The 18227-nt window shown below is 36.5% G+C and overlaps 1 protein-coding gene across 1 annotated transcript in view; it reads right to left on the minus strand.

Annotated features, from left to right (window-relative positions):
* Nucleotides 1–18227, minus strand: part of Dhc98D (Dynein heavy chain at 89D) — a 971787-nt gene that overhangs the window by 571129 nt on the left and 382431 nt on the right. The window contains exon 27 of the mRNA XM_090387912.1: nucleotides 6262–6539. Coding sequence (XP_090244038.1) covers nucleotides 6262–6539 — 278 coding nt within the window. The remainder of the gene's footprint in view (nucleotides 1–6261; nucleotides 6540–18227) is intronic.

The following is an 18227-nucleotide window of genomic DNA, read 5'->3' on the forward strand; positions in this document are numbered from 1 at the left end:
TATAACTGGGGATTTTAACTTTCCAAATAGTGAATGGAACTTGTAAATTTAGTCACTCACACAATAGTGGAAATTTTCTGGATTTACTGGATGACTGTTTTCTACAGCAGTATATTAGAGAGTCAACAACGAAAAGCAATACTCTTGATCTGATTATCAGTATTGACTCTTCATGAATTAGGAATCTACTAACATAAGAATCACTAGGTGGCAGTGATCATAATATATTGGTGGATCTACTTAAAGACATAACTATTGTCAAGGGTAAAGGGAAGAGATTTTGCTTCACAAAGATGACTACACTGACTGTATAAAATTTTTAAATTGGATACAAACATTGATGCTAATAAACCTTTCCATAGAAAATAAGAGATGTCATTCAAGGTTTAGATCTAAATGGACGACAAATGAACTGAAAAGAATAATGACAATAATAAAATATGCATGAAATGATTGAATTATTATCAGGGGATTTCGAGCAATAAAGTATATATAAACTACTCTGCAATCAAGTCACAAAGATAGTTGGGCAGGCAAAGGCTGATTATGAGAAGTCTCTGACAAGAATGCAAAGAAAAATAATTATATAATATCGGTGTAGATACACCATAGTTAACCCATAAATTAGAACTACATATGTAGTGTAAAGGGTATTGTTTTAATTGTATCTCATATTGTGGGTGCCTTCACAATCAGATAGCTGGTATTGCACTACTTCAAATAAATAATGCTTCTCTAGTAGAGAGAGAGACTACTGTTATTTATTTTCAGAGGATACCACCACCCAGACGATCGTTTCGAAGCTAGTGGGCTTCATCATCAGTGGGCAGGCAGGTACCCTGGTAATGCAACATGCCATCACAGTTGTAAAGTTATTTCTACAATATGAGAGATGCTAAAAGGTGTTGGTAATAATGTATTAGAAAATGAAATGCACATGGCATAATTCCTTATGGATTTTGGTAATTAACTATATAATATCAGTATAGATACACCATAGTTAACCCATAAATTAGAACTACATATGTAGTGTAAAGGGCATCATTTTAATTGTATCACATATTGTGGGTGCCTTCACAACAAGATAGCTGGTATTCCACTATTTCAAATAAATAATGCTTCTCTAGTAGAGAAGACTACTGTTATAGAAAAGACTACTGTTATACAATAAAGAAAAGTAATAAACAGTTCTTCGCTAATATAAGCAAGGAAAGGATTGAACCATATTGGCCCATTGGATATAGATGACATAACTAGTGTTAATCCTGTTCAAATTTCTGACAAGCTGAATAAATAATCTGCATCTACATTCATGCATGAAAAGTTTTTAGTGATGGGAATACTAGAAGTATACCACACTTTAACTGGGAGCTAAATGATTTTGCAATAATTAAGAAGGAAAGAGAAGAAATAAACTAAAAATAAATAATGGAGTGATTTCACCTGGGGCTGATGATGAAATCTATCCAATTGTATTAAAAGGAGCAATGAGAGAGGTAAATGGACCTTTTTTTACTATTTTTTTTAAAATTCAGCAAACTGTTTTCTTCTCCTCTTAAATTTTGAAGTTGGTATGATATGCAGAATGGAACTTTAAATGACAAAGTAATTCCAAAATTGAATTTTCTGACCACATATTTCATTTGCAATTTTTGAAACTAAAATAAATGGCAGGGCAAAACTGGAAAGGAAACAATGAATTAAATCAATTATTAAATCATTGCTATAGGAAAACAGTGATCAAACATGTAATGTTACTGCATTAGAGTTTGTTATATAATTCCAAAGAGATTCGTAAAATCAGGGAGATTAAAAGATATTAAGATTGGTTGTGGGGTGGTGCTGGTTCATTCATTCTTGGGGATTTTTTTTCTTCTGATATTTTCAGTAACAGGCCATCAGTTAAGTCTCATTATGATATTGCCAAGAAGTATACATTTAGACAATAACTGATTGAGACAGGTAACAACGAATATTCGGGGACAACCAACAGATAATAATCCAGAAGAGAAACTGTCCACTGTGTGGTTTTACCAATTGTCACTCATTTGGACAGATGTGGGTTCAAATCCCACAGAGACTGGAGGAATTCTTCAAGACCTCTTCAATCAGAGCTGTTACTGATCTCATATGAAGGAGTAGAGTTCTGAGTTTTCCAAGTGAGTTATTCTAAGTTTCTCCATATGAGAGTGTATTCAAATGCATAATATGACTTTAGATGCTAAATAAATCTCAATACTATATAAATATTAATGCTATATAAATCCTAATAGCAACAATAACAGCAGAGAAAATATGATTTGCTAATAAAAGAAAATAAATTTTTACAAATTTTAAAGAATAGTGATGAGAGAGAAATAGGTTTAATAACAGCTTTAAGAGTGTTTTTGCCATGTTTTTTGAATGGAAACCACTGCAAGAAAAAGTAGTTAACATGTAAAATTTTATAATGAATATAAGATAATGTATTTAATCAATCAGTCACAAAAGTAACTCACTTTATTTGCATGGTTTTACTACACCAAAACCTCTTACTCAGCAAACTGATGCACCCTCCAAATTAATGTCATATAATTATTTAGGGCAACACTTTTTACAAAATTCAATTCCTGCCTTGCATTAATGGGTAACAAGTTAGTATATTCTAATGGGAATTTCCTAATTTAAAGAGTTTTTGATTAAAAAATGTAAATAAAGGGTCCATATCAGTTCAATGTAGGACAATTCGATTTCTGATAGTTCATTGTATTTGTAAATGTGTGGTGAAAGTATAATGAATATAAGATAATGTATTTAATCAATCAGTCACAAAAGTAACTCACTTTATTTGCATGGTTTTACTACACCAAAACCTCTTACTCAGCAAACTGATGCACCCTCCAAATTAATGTCATATAATTATTTAGGGCAACACTTTTTACAAAATTCAATTCCTGCCTTGCATTAATGGGTAACAAGTTAGTATATTCTAATGGGAATTTCCTAATTTAAAGAGTTTTTGATTAAAAAATGTAAATAAAGGGTCCATATCAGTTCAATGTAGGACAATTCGATTTCTGATAGTTCATTGTATTTGTAAATGTGTGGTGAAAGTCAATTTGGAGAATACACTAATTTGGTGAATAGACGCTTATGATGAATTTTATGGGAGAATTTGGTGTATGATAGAGCAAGACTGAAAATACAACTTTTAACATGACATGTATGCAGTAAATGTTAATTTAGTGATTCCAGTAGGGTTCTTGATATTTTTAATAGAACATACCAAGCACTTTCATTTTATAATGTATACTATACTTTTTCGGAGAGATCCTATAAAAAAAGAACCAAGGCAAGTTAAAGATTGGTAAATAAGAAGAAACTTGTTTACACTTTACTTTCACTTCTGTAACTTGCATTTTTAGGAAATAATATGGAAGTAAAATAAAGTAAAGATAAGTAATCGTAAAAATATTAATAAGGCTCAGCTGGACAGGTATTTTGAACAAACAGAGGGGTGATATGGAAGTGTTTTTTTTTTTGGCTGATGCTGCATAAGCTTGCTTTCTTGCATCATATGCCTCTACTAATGCTAATGCTAATGATGCAAGAAAGAAAGCTTATACAGCATCAGACAATAAAAAAAAAAAAAACCCTTTCTCATTTCACGAATCGATTAGCTCCAAAATTTTGTCCACTTCTTCCTTGAATTTATTTAAACTATCAACTTCCACAACAACAGATGCAAGTTTGTTCCAGCAATCAACTACCCAATGGCTAAAGGTAAATTTCACACATCTATTCGACAACCGTCTTTCCTTAATTTCAGTTGTGATCTCAGGTTTGTAATCCGAGCAAGAGGAAGAATCCCATCAGAACTGAGCCTGCTCAATCGATTCAAGGCCTTATACACTTCAATCAGATCACCTCGCAGGTGTCTCCAGATGCTGAAATCTGCAGAACTTAAGCCTTTCTTTACAAGAGCACCCGTTTGGTTTCCCTCACAGTCTTGTTGCCCATATCTAAACTCTACATCCTTCCTAAAATGAGGCCTCCACCTGTACACAGTACTCTAGGTGAGGCCTGACCATTGCCTTATATAATGGGATAAACATCTCCCTGTCCCTGCTAGCAAAATTCTTATATATCATTGACAAGACTCTGGCAGTCCGTCTGCACTGCTCAGCAAACTTCATATTTGACTGCACAATTACCCCCAGGACTTTTCACTTTCCATTTCCCTGAGTGTAGTACCACACAGTTGGTACATTTTTCTTGGGTTATTGCTACCCATATGCAGTACTTTGCATTTGTCAATGTTAAACTTCAGTTGCCACTTTTCAGCCCATTTGCTCAACTTATCTATATCCAGTTTTTTATTACTGAAGTATTTCAGAAATTTGACCCCAGGAGCTCACATCTGGTGAATATGGGCTTGGCACTCCCAGTTCCTGAGCTAGATATCATCTTTCTTCTCTTTCTTGGTGATTCCCTTCTACTTCTGACACTCTCTCTCTCTCAGGGTAACTTCAAAGTTTTTTTTGGTTTTTTTTTGCTGTTTCAGCATAAGCCTCAGGCTTCCTTGCACTATATGGCTAGTAATAATAATAATAATAATAATAATAAATGGTTTCTCACTGTTTAGCTTCTAATGTTTTGCTTGTCAAATAATAAGCACTCAATATTTTATTTGAGTATTTACTTACTATGTTCTTTCCATTAATGAATTTTATTTTACATGAAGTTGCAACAAGTTCTCACCGTCCACCTTCATCTTTCATATGCATGCCTGAGTCCAGCAGATTATACGCCCTCTCTCTCTCTCTCTCTCTCTCTCTCTCTCTCTCTCTCTCTCTCTCTCTCTCTCTATGAAAGTGGATTTGATATCCATTTTTGCTGAATTACCAGTGACATTATAGTTGCAGAAAGATTTGACTGATACCACAACCAGATTATCAGCTCCCACAAATAATCTTGAACTGCTATTCCTCTATACAGGAAAATTAAAGCCATGTTTTATATTAGCACAGGTTGGTCGAGGGTTGAGGCTTCCAGAAGAAATTTATTTAAATGGAAACTAGAAAAATAAATAAAGATTATCAGTTTTTTTTTTTTTTAAAGCTGACAATGCCTGTGCTATTGTAATGGATTTGGAAAGCCAGAAGAAACTTCTTATTAACAGAGAAACCAAATTTCACTCCAAAAGTAAAAATACAACGAAGGTTGTATTTTTACTTTTGGAAGTCTTTTGTAATGTACCCAATTCTAGCAGCATATATTGGCTGAGGGTGTTAGAAAGCTAAATGAAGATTATCAGTATTGTTGTTTTGTTGCAGTTTTTTTTTTTTTTTTTTTGAAGGCTGTTGGGGTCTATGCTGTTCTAGTAGCTTAGATTGATTGAGGGTTGGAAACTGAAAAGAAAATAATTTCGTGCAGATATCAGAAGAAATAAAAGTTAGCAATGATGCATTTTCTGAAAAGCTTTGAAGCATATGCAATTCTATTAGAATTGTTGCACTATGCAAAATTATCATATGCATCAAATTGTTGTAATCTTCAACTGTCTTTCAGCAAATTGTCATAATACGTTGTTATGTTGTTGTTATTTGGTTTTTATGAGCATTAGCAACTAAGGCCATATTGCTCCGGGGATATGCGGTGGTCATTTCGTGACCATTCCGCATCCTCCGTATTTGGTGGTCACGGGTTCGAACCCCGGTCTGATCAAGAAGCGTGTGCTACGCACTGCTGCTCCTGCCCACCTGGCTACGGAGGCGCCATCATAATACATATAGTCATAAAGTAAATTGTCATGTACTGAAATGTAGCACACACACACACATTGAATTATTGTGTGCCAAACTGTCATACAATGAATTGTCTTACACCCAGCTGATGTGATCCTGTGAATAACCTCACACATTGCTGTGACACAGATATATTGAAGCTAAGATGAGGGCTAATAGCAGGCATCTACAGGAAGTACTGTAAGTGTCAACCATTCATCTATGTATGGAAAACATAGATAGATGTTTTCCATACATAGATGAAAATTGCTAAAATTTTCTTTCCTTCTCTCTTTTATTCTAGTAATATCATGCTGAAATATCATGATGAATTTATCATTCAAGTTAAATTTTCATTTTTTATTCAATACAATATACTATACCTAAAAAAGATCAAAGTCATTGTGCTTTCTATCTAATATATTATAAAATATAAATAACACACTGAATATATCCATAAAATGATTATGATTATGATTAATTCACTGAAACTTACATGGGTTTCTGGATTCAGTTGTCTCAAAAAATTCTGTGTTGTTGAAGTTTTGGAAGTACCTGTGTCTCCTATCAAAACAACAGGATGTAATATATCATTCATCAGTCCTAACAGCCATGTTGTACGAACCGTATCAACAGTGGGAACTAATATTTTACTAAATTTGATATCTTGATTATGTTCATAGGTAGGTACCAGCTGCATCCAAGGTAACCACTTTCGTTTCATTCCATCAAAGAAGTATTCATAGAGTGAACCGTATGAAGATGGCATTTCACCTAAAAAAAATGATTTTTTTTATTTAAAAAGGAGAGAATAAATGTCTTATATCCTAACAAGCAGGTTTGTATAAAATGATATTATTTTATAAATAATTTAGAATGATATAAATTTACTGCCAATTTCTCTACTTTTGTCAATTGAATGAAATAAAATTATAAAGGGTATGTCCCTACAAAAAAAAAGTTGTTTTATTGTACAAATTTTATTTGAAGTCTTTAAGCTCTAAAGCACTGAAGACTTTTTTTAATTTGATAAATCAATTGTACATTCATATGAGGCATCTGAATATCAAAGTATATACACATGCCTCAAAATATTTTATTTGCATAGAAAACTTAATTTTTTTTCACAACACATGAATAAAGTGATACACTGTTATCATAATTTTATAACATTAGGTGTAATTGTGTGATAAAACTTAGTGAATGAGGGATTATGCATTATTAATAAATAAATAAATTTTCTGTGTATACTTCAGGACTAAAGCCTACCAGACGGTCAAAGGAGTTCACAAGATAAAGAGAATACAAGAAACAAACCCGTATTTGGTAATCAAGTGGACTCAAACCACAGTCACTCAAAGCAGGGTGGCCATGGAAAAACTAATGACCACCACAGCTGAGTCATGGATGGGTTAGTAAATGGATAAAGAAATCCGAAATGGAGACAAAGATATGTAAATAATAAACAGCTTATATTGCATCTGATATAATTTTTCAAAATCTTTCCAAATTCTTCTTAACACAGCTAGAAAGCTGAATACTGCATACAGAAGAATTAAGCTTTCTAGCTGTCTTAAGAAACAGCTGTGTTTCTAGAAATGTGGATGTATGTTGCACTCAAAAATTTTATAAAAATGATTTCAAAGTTTATTTATTTATTTCTTACTACACAAAGAAATTGAAGAATGGATACAATAACTTCAGAAGAACGTGGGGTGATTCACATATTTTATGAGTTGAAAAGCACGGAATATCTCATGGACCAGTGTCCGAGATTGGTTAACTACATTAGCATTAACAGCAGCATATAATGCAAGAAAGAAAGCTTATACAGCATCAGCCAAAAAAAAAAAAAAAAAAACCTTTCTATTTCACCCATCCATTAGCTCCAAATATTTGTCAAGTTATGCATTGAATTTATTTAAGCTGTCAACTTATATACGACAGATGAAAGTTTTTGCTGCAGAAATCAATCACCTGCTGGCTAAAGGCAAATCTCCACATATCTGTTTCCTACAACTGTCTTTCCTCAATTTGAATTTATGTCCCCTAAGGCAATTAATTTGGGCAAGAGGAAGAATCTCATTACATTGAGAATGCTCAAACCATTCAGAGCTTTCTACACTTCAATCAGATCACATTACATGTGCCTAATCTACAGACACTGCAATTTGCAAAACTTAAGCTTTTCTTCGTAAGAGCAACCCTTTGTTCCATTCACTAATCTTGTTGCCCTTCTCAGTACCTGTTCCAACAGCTCTACATTCTTCTTAAAATGAGGCCCCCAGACCTGTATACAGTACTCAAGGTGTGGTCTGACCATCGCTTTATACAAGGGGATAATCAACTCCTTATCCCTGCTAGAAAAATTCCTGTATATCATTGACAAGACAACATGAGCTACTCTTGCAAACCATCTGCACTGCTCAGAAAATTTCATATCTGATTGCACAATTACCTTAGGTCATTTACATTCTCTACCACCCTGAGTGTAGTACCACACAGTTGACACGTTACACTGGTGTTACTGCTACTCATTTGCAGTATTTTAAATGTTAAACTTCAGTTGCCACCTCTCAGCCCATCTGCTCAACTTTTCTAGATCCTGTTGCAGTAGCGTACTGTTATTAGTGTCATATCAAACCTTCATATCATCTGCAAATTTAGACATTAAGCCTGATATACCATTATCAATATCATTAATAAATATAGAAAACAACAATGGACACAACACTGAACCATGGGGTACTCCACTAATAACATTACTCCATGAACAGCAGTGTCCATTGATTAGCACTCACTGTCTTCTCCCATTCAACCATCCCTTTATCCATAGCAGCAATTTACCTCCAATGCCACACTGTTCCAATTTGTGCACCAGTTGTCCATGTGAAACAGTATCAATCGCCTCCCTAAGATTCAAAATGTGATATCAAAATTATTCTTTGCACCCTTTATGACCACAACATAGTATCCAATCAAATTGGTCAGACAAGATTTTTCCTTAACAAACCCATGCTATGTCTGAACTATAACTGAAGTCTTGTCTAGATGACCCTGCAGTACTTCTTTAACCAGTGCCTCCATTACTTTCCCTGGAACAGAAGTTAAACTAACACATCTGTAATTACTTGTGTCACTCTTTGATCTTCCTTTATGAATCGTGGTCACATTTCCAGTCCATTGGCACCTCCCCTGAGTCCAAGGAAGCTCTCATAATTATGGCTAAGGGTTTGCTTACTTCCTTTGATATAATTGAATAGATCCCATCCACCCCCAGGTGTCTTCCTTAAGTTTATCTTCAACAATTTCTCCTCCACTTTGCTCTGAGTTATTACAAAATCATTTAGCACACTGCCAGAGTTTAATACACCTCTGGCACTCCTCTCCCTGAATAACTCATCAGGTGTAAATATAGATATACTCATCCAGTTTGTTAGCTACTTGATTTACCAAGATCATCAAAAGTTGAACCATTGATATCAAGTGGACCAATGTGATTCTTCCCCTTCCTTCTAGAGTTTACATAAGTAAAGAACTCTTTGCTGTTTTTTTTGCATCCTTTGTGAAAGATTTCTCGTAATCTGCCTTTGCCTGCCTAATCTGCTTTGTGACTTGATTACAGACTAACTTATGTCTACCATAGGCTTCACTATCACCTGTTAATTTATATGCATCCCATGCATTTTTCTTCTCTGCCACGTCTCATTAGTTGATCTGAACCATTTAGGCCTAAACCTTGAACAATATTTCTTAGTTGGTATGAAAAGCCTAGTAGCTTCCAAGATTAATTCTTTGAATGCTTCCCATTTAGAATTTGCTGTCTGTAACGTCATCAGTTGATCCCACAGTACAGATCAGTGGGTCCGAACATATTTTAATCGTGAAACCCTTTTCACCTTGATAAAAAATTTTGGAATCCTGACAGTTTTTACTGATTATAAATAAATCAAAAAATCAAAAATAATTTATTGAAAATACAAAAAAACAGATTAATAATGAAAATCAAATATTATTAATTCAAACTGGTAATTAATGTGAAGGATTAAACGTCTTCTTTTCTTTCAATGTTCTTTCAAAATTTGTTTTAATTGTGGACAGCTGAATTCTAATATCAGGAGTGGCATCCAACTTACTTCTGTATTTTGTTTTTGTGGCAGTGTAGAGCGAAAATCCACTTTTACACAAATATGTCGTACTATATGGCAACAAACAACGAATTGCCTTTTTGAATAAATTTGGATATTCTTCTTTTAAGTCACACCAAAACTCGTTTAATGAAACTTAATTAAATTTAACTTTTATTTGGCTGTTTAATGTCAGGTCGATGAGATTTTCATATTCTTAAGTAGATAATTCCTCTGGTTTTTCTTTAAAAAAAAATATTGAAAGGATTGAAAACCTAAAAGTTATTGTCATCTTTTAGTAGAGGAAAGTATTCATTTAATGCCACAGTTATTGATTTTAGATGAGAAATAATTTCTTTTCAAATTTCACATTAATTTCACAGTTCTATTCCTGTAAAAAGTCATTTAAAGTTGGAAATGGATCCATATTATTTTTTTTCAACAGCCATGGTCCAGTATTGTAACTTTCGTAATAATGATCATAATTTGTCTTTTGTGTTGAAAATATTTACATTTTTTTCCTTGAAGGGAGAGAGAGAGAGAGAGAGAAACATCATTCAATTTTGTGAATATATCCACCAGATAAGAAATTTGACTAAACCACAAAATGTTGTTTAAAGCGATCTGCTAATAGAAATTTGTCATTTTGTAAGAATATGGTGAGCTCTTCTCGTAATTCAAACAATCTGACAAGAACTCTGCCATGTGACAGCCATCTAATTTCAGTATGTACCAGCAAAGATGTATGTTGGCTGACCATATCTTCACATATAATTTGGAAAAATCTTGTTTTTAACGGTCGTGTTTTCACAAAGTTAATAATTTTCACTGATTCATCTAAAATACATTTTAAAGATGAAGGAATATTTCGAGAAACCAGTGCATGTCTATGAAGAACACAGTGACTACTCATACACATTTTAGCAAAATTTTTAATTCGTGTTACTGCCCCTTTCACAGGTCCTATCATTGACTTCACACCATCACTATATACATCGACACATTTCTTCCAATTTATTCCACAAGTCTTCATAAAATCATTGATACATTTAACTATCATTTCTCCTGTTGGATTGGTTCATAAATTTTCACAGAGTAATGTCTTCTTCAATAGAATCAATGTAGTAATGAATAAAAACTAATACAATTGATAGGTTTGCAGCGTCCGTTGTCTCATCTAATTGTAAAGAGTACTCATCACATCACTGAAATCTTAAAATAAGTTCCTCTCAATATCCTCAACCATATCATGAATTCTGCATGAAACTGTATTATTTGAGGAAGAAATTTTATCAATTTGTTGACAGGATTTCTCATCGAACATACACTGAACAACATCTTTGATGCATGGTTTTATTAGAGTGTCAGAAATTGTGTGCACTTCACCTGTGAGCGCTATACGGTAGCTTATTTTGTAGGATGCCATTGTTGCCCTTTTGCTATCCGAAAACATTTTCGACATAAAATGTTTAGTTTTGTCAGGAGACTCAAGTTTTCTTTCAAAAAACTTGACATCTTTATTTTTATATTCTGAATGGTTTGTTTCAAAATGTCTGCACAGTTTAGCTGGTGCTAATGAACTATTTGATAAGATCTTATTGCATAATATACATAATGCATCAGGGGCCTCGGGATTTCCTGTGGTCATGAATCCGAGTAATAAATAACTTGAGTCGTATTTACGTTTTTTATGACTTAGCGATGTTTTAGTATTGACAAACAACACTTCCCTTTTCTTCCATTCATTTGCTACACAAGTAATGCTAATGCCTTGATCTGTATTTTCGTCAGTATCCACTTTACCAGTCTCCTTGACTCTAGAAACACGTGAACTGCTTGCTACACTTTTTTTTAAAACTCTTCTCGAACAACGATCCATATTTTAATTTGGGGTATACACAATCGTAATATTATAAATTAATACAATGCCCATGTTTATTTTTATATAAAAAGGACATAAGATATCACAAAATGATTGCAATGCAAAACACCACCGATCTATGACTGATATGTCCGCTCATATTCTGTACCGCTGCGCCCCACATCACTACAGATGATTTCGTCAGGAGATATGACTCAACTAGTGGTGGGAGAATCGAATGCAAGTATTCGATTCATTCATCCACCATTAGAATAACAGGATTTTATTTTCCACAAATGCAAGCCGCGCAGAGTCTGTGCGCAGGTCCCCTCTCCCTATGGAATATTAATAATTTTTGAAACTTTATTTAAATAAATTTTTCATATATATTTAAAGCTATAAATTAGAGCTCAAAAACCAATTTTACTGCGGAAACCCCGAATGTTATCGGCAGAACCTTAGGGTTCCGTGAAACACAAGTTGGGAACCAGTGGTATAGAATTTAAAAACTGTCTCAGACCACCGTAGTCACCTTTACGAAAGCAAACACCCTTCCTTTTACCTCTGATGGAAGTTACCTTTTTGTATAAATCCCACATCAGCACACTGTGATCACTGTCAACTAGTGGTTCCTTTATCTGCAGATTCTTAATGCATGAAGAATCACTACTGATAACCAGATCAAGAGTATTACTCCCTCTAGTTGCCTCCTGAACGTGCTGTTGTAGAAAATAATCATACAATAAATCCACAAAGCCTTGCTAGTGTGTGAGTGACAAACACCCACAAATTCCATTCAATATCTGGGAAATTAATATCCCCCATTATAAGACTCGCTGATTTACTGGCCCACTCTATTTCCCTGTACAGTTTCTTATTATACTCATCAGAGTCATTAGGCCTATAGCACACTCCTACTCTCAATTTTGCTTTCCCAGTGCTTATGTCACACCAAACTAACTCGACACTGCACTGTCCACCTATTTCACCTGGCTGCACTTCCTTAGATTTTATGTGTTGCTTAACTAATAGCATAACTCCTTTTAAGGGCACAAAAGGTGATATAGTTGTACACGTTGGCACTAATGACATTAAGAGTAGGAGACCGGCGGAATTACTTGACAAGTACAGGTCACTGATGAAAAAAAGCTGTGAATTAGGGTTGAAATTGAAAGTGTCTGCAATTCTGCCCAGGCACGATAGGAGGGAGTATATGATGAGAGCCCTGCCAATCAATTCGGCCCTGGAAAGATTGTGCAGGGCTCAAGGGGTAGAATTTTTTTCAGCCTGGTCTGTACTTGTTAACAGGAGAGACTGCTTCTACAGGGATGGGATACACTTAAATAGAAAGGGTGCAAGAATGTTTGCTGATGCTATCGAGGCAATGTTAGGTGGGTCGGAAAACTGCTAGATTGGGGGGATACAAGGACTAATAGATTAACAGTAGCCACTGGCAGAGGTGAAAGTGATTCTTGCACTGCTTCTATTGGAATGAGCTGCAGCCTGGAAAATAAGATGCAGGATATTTCAGAGACTGCTGGGAATCATTGGGGTACAAGTAAACACATGGGTTGTGTTAGGGTAGCTAAGGAAAAGAACAGGTGCATGTATACTTGTGTGTACACCAATGCTAGGAGTTTAGTAAATAAATTTGATGAATTTGAGGTATTGCTCAAAACATCAAAGGCAGATATTGTGGGGATATCAGAGACGTGGTGTCACACAGATATAAGAAATGCAGAACTGGAATTTGGGGAGTACAATGTCTACAGAAAGGATAGACAGGATAGGAAGGGAGGAGGGGTTATGCTATTAGTTAAAAAACACATAAAATCCAAGGAAGTGAAGCCAGTGGACATCTCTGGACAGTGCAGTGTCGAGTCAGTTTGGTGTGACATAAGCATTGGGAGATCAAAATTGAGAGTAGGAGTGTGCTATAGGCCTAATGACTCTGATGAGTATAATAAGAAACTCTACAGGGAAATAGAGTGGGCCAGTAAATCAGAGAGTCTTATAATGGGGGATTTTAATTTCCCAGATATTGACTGGAATTTGGGGGCTGGTCACTCACACAGTAGCAAGGCTTTTGTGGATTTATTGGATGATTGTTTTCTACATCAGCATGTTCGGGAGGCAACTAGAGGGAGTAATACTCTTGATTTGATTATCAGTAGTGATTCTTCATGCATTAAGAATCTGCAGATAAATGAACCACTTGGTGACAGTGATCACAGTGTGCTGAAGTGGGAGTTACTCAAAGAGGTAACTACCATTAGGGGTAAAGGGAAGGGGTATTGCTTTCGTAAAGGCGACTACAATGGACTGAGACAGTATTTAAATTCTATACAGTGGGATCAACTGATGATATTGCCAACAGCAAATTCAAAATGGGAAGCATTCAAAGAACTTATCGTGGAAGTTACTAGGCTTTACATACCAACTAAGAAATATTGTTCAAGGTTTAGGCCTAAATGGTTGTCAGATGAACTAATGAGGCATATGACAGAGAAGAAAAATGCATGGGATACATACAAATTAACACGTGACACGGACGCCTATGATAGATACAAGTTGATCTGTAACCAAGTTACAAAGGAGGTTAGGCAGGCGAAGGCAGATTACGAGAGATCCTTGGCAAGGGATGCGAAGAAAAACAGCAAAGAGTTCTTTACTTATGTAAACTCTAGAAGGAAGGGGATGAATCAGATTGGTCCACTTGAGATCGATGGGTCAACTGTTGATGACCCTGCTCGGGTAGCTAACAAACTAAATGAATATTTTGCATCGACATTCACACATGAGGAGTTATTCAGCGAGGGGAATGCCAGAGGTGTATTCAACTTTAGCAGTAAGCTAGAGAATCTTGTAATAACTGAGAGCAAAGTGGAGGAGAAATTGTTGAAGATAAACACAAGAAAGGCACCTGGGGTGGATGGGATCTATCCAGTTATATTAAAGGAGGCAGCAAAGGAGGTAAGCAAACCCTTAGCCATAATTATGAGAGCTTCCTTGGACTCAGGGGAGGTACCCATTGACTGGAGATGTGCAAATGTGACCCCAATTCACAAAGGGGGATCAAAGGCTGACACAAGTAATTATAGACCTGTGAGTTTAACTTCTGTTCCCGGAAAATTAATGGAGGCACTGGTGAAAGAAGCACTGCAGGATCATCTAGACAAGACTTCAGTTATAGCTAGGACACAGCATGGTTTTGTTAAGGGGAAGTCTTGCCTGACCAATTTGATTGGATACTATGATGCAGTCACAAAAGAACTGGATGCAGGGAATAACTTTGATATTATATACTTGGATCTTAGAAAGGCTTTTGATACTGTTGCACATGGAAGACTGCTGCACAAATTGGAGCAGTGTGGCATTGGAGGCAAGTTGCTGCTATGGATAAAGGGGTGGTTGAGGGGGAGAAGACAGAGAGTGGTAATCAATGGACACTGCTCATCGTGGACTAATGTTATTAGTGGAGTCCCTCAGGGTTCAGTATTGGGGCCTTTATTGTTTTCTGTATTTATAAATGATATTGATGATGGCATATCAGGCTTAATGTCCAAGTTTGCAGACGATACGAAGGTTGGCAGGGTTGTCAAGGACACTACTGACACTATGCTGCTGCAACAGGATTTGGAAAGGTTGAGCAGATGGGCTTCGAGGTGGCAAATGAAGTTTAACATTGACAAATGTAAAGTACTATATATGGGAAACAGCAACCCCAGAGCAACGTATCAACTCTGTGGTACTACACTGACAGTGGTAGAGAATGAAAGGGACCTGGGGGTGGTGGTGCAGGCAGATATGAAGTTCTCTGAGCAGTGCAGACGAGCTGCAAGAGTAGCTCATGGTGTATTGTCAATGATATATAGGAATTTTTCTAGCAGTAATAAGGAGGTGATTATTCCCTTGTATAAGGCAATGGTCAGGCCACACCTAGAGTACTGTATACAGGCCTGGAGGCCTCATTTCAGGAAGGATGTAGAGCTGCTGGAACGAGTACAGAGAAGGGCAACTAGATTGGTGAATGGGACAAAGGGGTTCTCTTACGAAGAAAGGCTTAAGTTTTGCAAATTACAGTGTTTGGAAACTAGGCACCAGCGGGGTGATCTGATAGAGGTGTACAAAGCCTTGAATGGTTTGAGCATGCTCAATGCTGATGGGATTCTTCCTCTAGCTCAGAAAAATCACCTGAGAGGGCATAAATTCAAATTGAGGAAAGACAGATGTAGGATAGATGTGCGGAAATTTGCCTTTAGCCAGCGGGTGGTTGGTAGGTGGAACAGACTTCCATCCCTTGTCGTGGAAGTTGATAGCCTAAATAAGTTTAAGGCTCAGCTGGACAGGTATTTCGAACGAACAGGGGGTGAAGTGGAAGTGGTTATTTTTATTTATTTATGTTACTTTTTTTTTTTTTTTTTTTTTTTTTTTTTTGGCTGATGCTGCATAAGCTTGCTTTCTTGCATCAAATGCCTCTACTAATGCTAATGCTAATGCTAATGCTAACAGGCACACAATGAATATAATAATATATAAAAAACTCCTCCTGATTTCCTATCCTGTCTATCCTTCCTGTACACATTATACTCCCAAATTTGAATTCTGCATTCCTTATACAGGGTGATTCACTACCAGTGCGACAAACTTGCAGGAGGTGTAGGGGGCACAAAGACGAATCGGAATCACATAGCATTGCAGGGTCCGAAATGCCTTCGTCATGCGGTAGAGGACGTTGAACGGGAGGTCGCGTGAACAGCGATCCCGCTGGAAGTCAGCATTTGCGAACCGGTTCCCGAGGCAGTAGGATGGACAAGTATTCAAACGCTGAACTGGCCGACATGCACCTCGCGTATGGAGCTGTGGACTGTACTGGGCGCGCTGCTCTGCGCTTGTACCAGGAACGTTTCCCGCACAGGCGTGCTCCTCATCATACGATTTTCGCACGTGTGCACAGAAGGTTACGTCAGACTGGTTGTTTCACGAGAGGTACCATGAATCGAGAGCGAACGACGAGGACGCCAGACAATGAGGAGAATGTCCTACATCTTGCAGAAGGCAATCAGAGTACGAGTACTCAAGCGATAGGCCAACGATTGTGTATTTCCCAATCCACTGTATGGAGGATACTGTCAACAAACCAAATGAGTTCATACCATCTGCAACACGTCCAATCATTGGAGCCTGCGGATTATCCACTCCGGAGGACTTTTGCTACTTGGTTTCTTCAACAGAAATGGTTCGCAAATGCCGACTTCCAGCGGGATCGCTGTTCACGCGACCTCCCGTTCAACGTCCTCTACTGCATGACGAAGGCATTTCGGACCCTGCAATGCTATGTGATTCCGATTCGTCTTTGTGCCCCCTACACCTCCTGCAAATTTGTCGCACTGGTAGTGAATCACCTTGCATAAGTGTTACACCACATCTCTGATATTCCAACAATATCTGCCTTTGACGTTTTGACCAACACCTCAAATTCATCAAATTTATTTACCAAACTTCTAGCATTGGTTTGCACGCAAGTATACATGCACCTTTCCTATTCTTCGCTACTCTAACACAGCCCATTTATTTACTTGTTCCACGATGACACCTAGCAGTCTCTGGAATCCTCCGCCCCTTGTTTTCCAGGCTGCTGTTTATTCCAGTAGAAGCAGTGCAAGAATCATTTTCACCTCTGCGAGTGGTTACTGTTAATCTATTAGTCCTTATATTCCCCCACAAGCTAGGAGTTTTCCGACCCACCTAACACTGCCTCGATAGCTTCAGCAAATATTCTTGCACCCTTTCTATTTAAGTGTATCCCATCCCTGTAGAAGCAGTCTCTCCTGCTAACAAGCTGGCTGAGAAAAATTCTACCCCATGAGCCTTGTACAATCTCTCCAGGGCTGAAATGACTGACAAGGCTCTCATCATATACTCCCTCCTATCATGTCTGGGCAGAAATGCAGACCCTTTCAAATTCAACCCTAACTCACAGGTTTTTTTTTTTTTCAACATTGACCTGTAATTGTTAAGTAATTCCAAGTGAAAAGACTACCAAGGAATTCCACCAATCATTGATGGAATGTGAAATGTTGAAACCATAACTTTCTAAATGACAAATGAAAAAACCACTATACTTAAGGCCTTTGGCCAGCTGTTGGTTGAAAATTCTATCTGTCTGTCTATACTTATATTTTTGTTACAACCTGATGATTCTACTTCATCTTCTGCCAAAGACAAAGCCAATTTATTAGCATATTAATTTACTTTTAAAGGTATTCTCTTCTATTAATGACCTTGATAAATCACTTCTTAACAAACCAAATATCCAATAATTGTCTCTTGTCATCTTCCAAAAGAAGAATGTTAGAAGAATTCTAAAAAATCGTGCAAAAACATCTCCAGGTCCTGATGGTATTTCTACACTTCCCAAAACCTGTGCTCCTGAGCTTGCACTTGTTTTGTGTTCCTTTTTACACTTATTGC

The sequence above is a fragment of the Mastigoproctus giganteus genome, chromosome 2 (genome assembly GCF_048544385.1).
Source record: "Mastigoproctus giganteus isolate SK-2022 chromosome 2, ASM4854438v1, whole genome shotgun sequence".
Lineage (NCBI taxonomy): Eukaryota > Metazoa > Arthropoda > Arachnida > Uropygi > Thelyphonidae > Mastigoproctus > Mastigoproctus giganteus.